At 39.7% G+C, this 8,442-nt stretch overlaps 1 protein-coding gene across 3 annotated transcripts in view; it reads left to right on the plus strand.

The window, feature by feature from the left end:
* Positions 1 to 8,319, plus strand: part of LOC145780833 (apoptosis-resistant E3 ubiquitin protein ligase 1-like) — a 33,839-nt gene extending 25,520 nt beyond the window's left edge. For 2 of the 3 annotated variants that reach the window (XM_082592478.1, XM_082592476.1), the window contains exons 12-19: positions 69 to 202; positions 773 to 988; positions 2,031 to 2,210; positions 2,594 to 2,719; positions 3,331 to 3,460; positions 4,123 to 4,259; positions 6,360 to 6,538; positions 6,825 to 8,319. In XM_082592478.1, coding sequence (XP_082448604.1) covers positions 69 to 202; positions 773 to 988; positions 2,031 to 2,210; positions 2,594 to 2,719; positions 3,331 to 3,460; positions 4,123 to 4,259; positions 6,360 to 6,538; positions 6,825 to 6,927 — 1,205 coding nt within the window. In that variant the 3' untranslated portion in view covers positions 6,928 to 8,319. Of the gene's footprint in view, positions 1 to 68; positions 203 to 772; positions 989 to 2,030; positions 2,211 to 2,593; positions 2,720 to 3,330; positions 3,461 to 4,122; positions 4,260 to 6,359; positions 6,539 to 6,824 lie in introns of those variants that run through there. The other variant, XM_082592479.1, reaches the window with a different exon arrangement.
* The last annotated feature ends 123 nt before the right edge of the window (positions 8,320 to 8,442 follow it).

Consider the following 8,442-nt stretch of genomic DNA (forward strand, 5'->3'; position numbering starts at 1 on the left):
TAATAACCTTGTTCGAATGATTTTTAGAGATGTTGCAAACATAACTAAAGTCTCTACCTTCCACGCAGGCCAGTCTGATACTTTCGAAGCCAAGGTGAGTCATTTCAACAAGCAACTGCTTGATCACCATAAACTTGAAGCCAACTCAAGATCGCGACCCAAGATTGATCTGTGCATTGACAGAAGTGACTTCTTAGCTTCGGTACGTTGTTTGTGATGGATTGCCCTTTGATTTACATTGACTGTGAAGATGCATGTGTGCTTCAATAGCACAGTTTTCATGCTCACTGACATGAACCAACTCAGCCCTGTGCTGACAGCTAGGAGGAATGTCTCCAGGAATATGTGCATTGTACTCGGTTTTAAAACTTTGTCAGTGCTAGAAAGACTTATGCTGCTACTATTACCACACAATAGCCGAGCAATTCCCCTGTCATCAATCTCTTGTGTTACGAGAAGATTTACTACCGATTTCTGCCAATCAACTTCTCTTGCAATTTTTTTGTATATGTATTAATTTTATCTACCGTTATTTAGTGTATTATCTTTGTTATTTTTTTATTTAATTGATTTTAGCAAATATTATAATCTTCAATAAGCAATTTTGTTCGTGAAAACTTTGACTGTCTGTTGCTCGTTGATGTATTATCTTTATTAATTGTTTTTATTTTATTTTTTATCATGAATGAGATTCAGCATAGTTTTGCTGCTGTGATGCGTATCTTATGTTGTTTAATCTATGTAATTTAACTTTTTCAAACATCTCTTTCAGTCGTACAAACAAACGAGGCATCTCAGCGCCTCAGATTGGACTCGTCAGTTCGTTGTCGCGTTTAAGAATGAGAATGGATTAGACTGGGGTGGAGTGAATAGGGAGTGGATTCACTTACTTTGCAAAGCTTTGTTTGATGCAAGGAGTGAAACTGGTGATGCAATAGCTGGAGGGTGCGGCTTGTTTAGGAAGATGAAGAATGACGCACAAGCCTTGGTAAGTTGTCTTCAATGATTTCCTTTCCATCGAACATCTCACGCAACTTATAAATCGATTAGAACTATATAATTGGTTGGTTTTGAATCTTTGTCCTCGGACTGACAAAGCCTTGATAGGTTATTCCTGGTAGTTTCGTATACTTGTAGAGGCTTTTGACACAGGGCCGGTTACTGAGACTGGCAGAGTGAAGTTTCCGATTGTTGAAGGGTTGTTGTCGGAGAATTATGCCATTCATCAGGTGCCGCTGAACTTTAGTGCAGTCCTGAAATGCGTTGCTCAAGCGCATACCCCGAGAACCGAACTAGCGCCGCGTTATCTTGAGTCGGGCGCGTAACCACTGAGCTGACAGGGCGGACGATATATTTGTCGTTTATCACTATTCGAGTGTTCAATGCACATTGCACAACTATGCATATATCGATGGAGGTGTAAGTGTGACAACTTATTATTTAAGGGTTCCCTTTCCTATTTTAAGTGGAAATTTAAAAATATATATATTTCTACTTCCTATCGAAACAAACAATTAAGTTCACTTAACGCTTGAGGAAATACTTTTTTTTGTCAAACCTTGGAAAGTATTTTTCGCCCAACTATCTAGTTTCTATTCCATTGTTTTGGTGCAAGTGTGGTCCCCGGTTGAAGATTTTGCAGAAGTGTACATTGCATATTCATTCTTCAGTATTCGCATCTTCCATGTGTTTTGGCGAATGATATTGCTTTAACATCTATCGATAACAAGTGGCTGGGTCTTGGACAAGAGATCTCATGGCTTACTTGATGATGAATATAAAGAATGACTTTCTGTCCTCCCCGTACGCTTAACCTAACTTGTGAACCAACTGCCGTTAGTCTGGATACGATAAAAAACTGTTTTAAAAGTTTCATATCAATCTACTTATTGCTTGGTCGCCGTCATTCTTCAGGAAACATGGCTAATGCATGTTTGATTGTGTGACGTCACAAATGATGGAAACGCATCAGTAATGATGCGAGTCCATGAACTGGTAGTTTCCGTTGACTGTTGCTTCTTTGCTTTCAGGTATTGCCATCGCCCTCTAACGCGTCAGGTTTCAAGGACAAATATTACGAGTTTGCCGGAAAGGTCGTCGGCAAGTGCGTGCTCGAGAGTGCCATCGGTGGTGAATATCGGCGGCAGGTTACCGCAAGATTTTCCCGCTCATTCCTTGCACAAATAATCGGCCTACCTGTCACGTATGCCGTGAGTATGTTTGCAGTTTACCGCTTAAGTGATTACATGTGGTAGCAGCACAGACAGCAATCGGTCACTTTTTACGTTATGACGTTGAATCAATCTAAAAACTAATTTGCTGGCTGGGAAAGTTGGTGAATGGTGGTGCAGATTGAGCAGTTTACATAAACAAGTTGTGAAATTGCTTACTCTTGGATGTTTTCTAGCATTGCATTAGTTTCTGTAGAGACTTGTTTCCTGGTGTGTTCATGGTTCGAAGAGTTTCACATACGCCAAACTGAAGCATAGGCTAACATAGCGGCATTTCACATGTCACCATCTCAGCTGGCAAGTTCTATCACTCGCTGTGTTGCGAACGATAAAGTCAACTAGCTTCACTTACGTCATCGCAGTATTTCGAAAGCGACGATCCCGATCTGTTTGTGACGAAAGTTCAATACATTGCCAAAAATGACGTCGCCGACATGGAACTGACATTTACTGAAGAAGTATACACCAGCAGTGGAACGTTAGGCAAGGTGAATCAAGTTGTTTTGTGCGTATTGTGTCCATGGTGGCCTCCACAAGTGGTCTACTGAGTGTAAAATTACTACACCGCTGCTACAAGAGAGAGCTCAGACTGTCGACGTTCACTAACATCATATTATGTGGGGCTGAAAAGAAAATAGCGCATAATTAAGCGGCTACTAAACGCATATGTAACTGCGCCTGCGCCACCTACCATACGCCAAATGGTATGCGTGAACTGGATGACGGATCAATTCAGTGGCTGCTCGATACCTACCCAAACTCTAGTCCCAGTCGCCGCCACTGCTCAAGGGTGATAAAAGCAGTGCTCCTCCACCCTCGGAGTGGCGAATAATATAAACGTTCATACGAAGAAGAACGAATATGCGTAGGCTACTAACATTGTTTTATCGTCCACAAACGTTAAAATATTGCAAAATTATTCCTACTAATTTTGTCAACAATTAAATAAGTGTGTCGTGCGAAAATAAAACTATCTCAGCATGATTGATAAACTTTAAAGCTAACTGTCATTGAATCAATCAGCAATAACCCATAACCGTGGTAAAAATTTATGGCTGTTGAGAAATTTTGCAAAGCCGATCATTATTTTGATGAACAGGAAATTGAACTCCTACCTCACGGAGCCAATATTGCTGTGACCAACTCTAACAAACGGAAATATCTCAACCGTGTTGCGCAGTACAGATTGAGTGAATGTATTAAAAGCGAAATAGAACATTTTGTTAAAGGTGAGTTGATTAGTTCCGTTTGCATTGTGTTTTCTTCGGTTCACCACCCAGTCAAGTGGGAAGAAAAAATATATTGCAAGAGTAAATATATCAAACTTGTACAACCTACTAGGCAGCGTCCACATAGCGCTATCGTTATTTTTTTTCTTAATAGTCTTTTGTTTCTTGTACGAGCGTTTTCTCAACCTTTTCTGACTTTAGCACCCCCTTTAAACAGGTCGGGACAGCTTAGCATCACCTAACTAACCTTAACACCCGACTACTTCTGTGAATGTCGTTTCATTGAAATTTTCACGATGGACGATTTTCTGCTATGTACTTAGCACTTTACAGCACCACTTAAAGTCTATTCCAGCGCCCCTTCCCCAGATAAATTTTAGCCGTTATATATATGTTGCGATCGTGATGATGTTCGAACTGTTACCGGCAAAATGAATGACTTTATAGTGGTTACTTATTATGATTAATTTGAAGGTTTTTCGACCGTGCCACATTTTGTTATGATGGTCAGAAATAAAAACAACTGAACTGATTACAAATCATGTGGAAGAGATTTTGATGTGGCATATACGTCTCTGTAAGAAAACGTAACTTACAGTGCATGCTACTGCTGTGTAGAAGCTAAATTTTGTAAAATTATTTTATAAACTATCTCTGGGTAGGTTTAACCTCTATCGTGCCTGATCACTTACTGAGCGTCTTTGATGAAAACGAGTTGGAACTGGTTATGTGCGGTTCCAGCGAGATCAGTGTGGATGACATGAAATTGCATTCCTGTTCAAGCTCTTTAACCAAAAATGTAAGACTGTGATCACATAGTTTCGAAAGAATAATGGTGTATCACGTAGAGAACAAGTTTGTGAATTTATTGAAAGGACAAGCAACGTTAACCTTAAAAAAGTAGTTCAAACTACCACGAAGAAAACGTTTGATATGGGAGCGTTCAAATATTACGTAACGCTGTTTTTCCGAATTTTTGACCCCCCCTCCCCCATGCGACGCCAACGTAACGTTTTTGTCAACTCCCCTACGTGACGCTTTTCCATTACAAAGCCCGTTTTGCCAGTTTATATCAAAATTATGACGTGGAAACACGTGCTGATAAAATATCTTGGTTTGTATGCACCTAAAGCTTACGTTTGAGACATGAAATTTTAGCTATATTCTTTTTTGGAATTAAAACGTTATGTACCTACTGAAAACGTTTAGTACCCCACCCGGTCAACTCAATAGAACCTCCCTGTCTACAGCTAACACATTCTCTACTCTCTATGTCTCTACGGTGTCCGACGTTTTTTCGTAAACAGTTGTTCGTAAAGTTAATTCTTCGTAACACAATTCTTTGTAAAGCATTTCTTCGTGCGTGCAATTGAGCGTAATACAGTACTAATTGTTCGTAAAACAGTTACAATTCTTTAAGAACAATTAATTAGGGTAGCGTATATGCTAGAGATGTGCTAGATGTGACGTGCTGTAGACGAGCAGACAGAGTGTAGAGTCCCTGATTCACAATGGCAGCGAAAAAGGAAAGCCAAAACTTTTGTATGGTGGCCAGCTTCATTACAAAGATTACAGTGTACTTAACGCACAAGGGCAAGAAACTACTTATTGAAAATTTGAGCATTTTCAAAGGAAATGTCCTGCACGAGTAACAACAGGTGCGCCGAAACAATTTTTGACTGCGGGGGGCAGGATTATGAAAAAGGGCACTATTGTTGCTGAAAAACCAATTTTTTTTTTAACTTTTAAGATAAGATATAGCGATAATGTTCATCTATCAGCTCACTATCGAGTAATGATACAAGTGTCCAGTATACAAAGAAGGACATCATGCTATGTTATAATGATATAACCTACTGTGTTGCAGAATTTGTGCTGTGAATATTATTTTGAGCTTTTGATTAACGATTTCAAAAATATTTTCATTGTCGAATATCTCGAAAACTAGAGCCAATTTGAAAAAATTAAGTGCATTTTCGGAATCAGGGGCCTTGAAATACTTTAAAATGACTCTTACCTTTATTTGTGCCAAAAAAATTTTGTTGGCCTGTGTTATAATTAGGCTAAAAGCAAGTAGCACAAGTTGTTATATTGCAAAATGTGCAGTAGCTCACATGACTTTAAAAGGGCACCATTGCCCCCCTGTCCATCCATGATTCCCCCCGCTTCCGGCGCCCCTGAGTAACAACTGAAAAATTGTTGACAAACAATTGACCTATCACCTATTTACGAAGAATTGTTTTACGAAGAATTAATTTTACGAACAACTGTTTACGAACAATTGTTTTACGAACAACTGCTTACGAACAATTCACCTATAACCGTCTCTACTTAGTAATTAAAACGGATATAGTTCAGGCTTTAAGTGATGATAAGTGATACTTTTATTTGCAATTTACTTAAAATAATACTTTCTAAACCGGTCAAAATTTGCAACCATAAAAAGGGCCAAATAAGGCCAGTCTGGCCTTATTTGCATCAATTTTTTAAGCCAACTGCTATTTAAAAAGACCAGATTTTTGGAATTTGGCCTAAAAAAGGCCATCTGGCAACCCTGATGTTGTTCACTCACATCAAAGCAAGCTTTGTGATGTAAGAATGCTGCCTTGCAATTTTGCAATGCGAGGTTTTAAGCACTTAGAAACTGTATGGAATTACGGGAATTACAGTACCGTAGTTGATACTTGATAGAGATTTTGTTGGTGCTGTTGGATATGATTTCAGCTTAATTTAGTATCCAAACGACGATATATAAAAAATATAATATTGCCTTGATTTCTGGAGTCCGAGTTTTTAGTGAACATCAAGAATTAATATTGTCATGCAAAGTTTGCATGTTTCAACATCTAAATTTACTCAGTGCCGTGCAGGACACACGATCGATTTTCATGTTTTTCAGTTGCACTCTTGGTATTGGGCGGTTGTTTCCAGTTTTACTCAAGATGACCTCGCAAGGTTACTCCAGTTCACAACTGGTTGCTCGCAGCTGCCACCTGACGGATTTAATGCACTTGAGCCTCAGTTTAAAATATCTTTGGCAGATTACAATCCCGGTGGCTTACCTACTTCTCACACTTGGTATGGTCGATTTTCAATAGCCTACTGTTGTTGTTGTAGATCAACGTTCTCAAACGTAGTTGTATCGAAGACTGCATCTCATCAGTAAAATCTGGATGATGTGTTGTAATTCACACTGTTGCACTTTATAACATAGGTCTGAAGCACCTGCTGGGATGTTTTTGCAAACCTACTAAACCTATTTTTTCCAGAAAGGGTGTTTTAATCTGATGCAAAAATCACTTTTTGACAGCATCTTCATCCACCTGGTACGTATTGAACTTCTAAAGTAAGATTTTTGTTCCAGCTTTAACGAATTGTGTTTGCCACTCTACGATTCTTACGAAGAACTTCACAGAATGTTGAAGATTGCCATAACCGAAGGAGCGACAGGGTTCGGGCTCATATAACGAACAGTTTGCCATTGCCACCCACTGTGATCGCAGACCATGCAGCAAACAGAGCCAGACTTGTATTGAGATTAAGTTCCGTTTATTTTCGTTATTTTATAGCTAGGTGCGCTTTTGGTGTATTTACCAACGCTGCGTTGGAGCAAATACCTATGGCAAGCTTGATATACGTTCTATTTTGCAAGATATTGGTGTGATATACAGTGTAAACAAAGCCGTGTGCAGTAGGTCTAATCTCCCACATTTTCTATTTGTGCTTCCAGGGAACTTAATACAAATGTGCCTTAGGCCAGCAAAGTATCATTCGTGATTGAGCTGTGTAATTCGTTTGTGGCAGCTTGTCTATAGCTAATGGCTGATATCATCTTAAAGGTGCTCTTAAAAACCGCTGACCACTTAGTGTTGTTGTTTGCACCTTTGCTATCTAGGGTAAAGTCGTATTGACTATAGTCGTATAAGAATCATACATAAGATTTAATTAGCCTACGTATAGTAACAGGCAGCAGTGGCCGAGTGGTTAGCGCGTTGGGCTCGCAGTCGAGAGCCTGTATGTTCGACTCCAGCCACCCGCACTTGCTGTTGTTTCGCTGGGCAAGAAACTTTACGATAATTGCCTCTACCCAGTGATCGATTTCGAGTAATGGGTAGTACCAAATTTCAGTCATAAATAGAGTAGACAACCGGAAACAGACATTGCAGTCGGCTGCAGCGTGGGTCAGGTGTACGTCGGAAGGCGTACACCGATGCATAGCGCTCAAGTCCGCTTTCCCGCAATGCAGGATAAAGATAAACAAACAACTTTTATTTTTAGATATTTTCACTCAAACTAAAAGTGCACGCTTAGTCTGGCTAAAAAGTGGACCACTGGTCTTCGCGACTTTCCTCACGAATTCGGGTCATTTGTGTAAGTCATTCGGTCAATTTAGTACACAGGTCATATGTCATTTGTGTACCGGTACTGATTTTCTTTGATCCGAAAGGGCTAGACCGGTTTTCAAACCTTTTTGTTTTTGAATAGCTGATTCAATCACTAAACCGAGCTAAAACTGTAGATTTAATCAGTTCATTTCTGAACGCTAAGCAATGAATTTAGTACCATTTTAAAAGGCATGAACCAACGGGTTGTCGAACCAACATGTACCGTCGAGGAAGTGGGACATTCGCACCTCTAGGTGGTCACAACCAGAAATGCGGCCTGTTGAACGGTAGGCACTTTAACATTACCCACTCGTCGAAGAGGTACGCAATCATGCGTGGCATGTTCACTCGAGATTCAGCTGATTTCAGTCATGTGACTCGACACGTGATATTCTGATCGAAAAATTTTGATACTAAGAAATTTAACTGAATGCTTTGCCACAACCACCGTTGCCTCATGGTTAGGGCAGAGGAGTAGTAATTTCGATTTCGTGGGTTCGATTCCCACCCTCTGCTAATACTATTTTTTCTTCTGCAACTGAACTGAGTGCAAGAAGGATCTTAATGACTGCAATCAATGGAGTTTATAAGGAAAAT

This window comes from Aplidium turbinatum, chromosome 12 (assembly GCF_918807975.1).
Source record: "Aplidium turbinatum chromosome 12, kaAplTurb1.1, whole genome shotgun sequence".
Classification (NCBI taxonomy): Eukaryota; Metazoa; Chordata; class Ascidiacea; order Aplousobranchia; family Polyclinidae; genus Aplidium; species Aplidium turbinatum.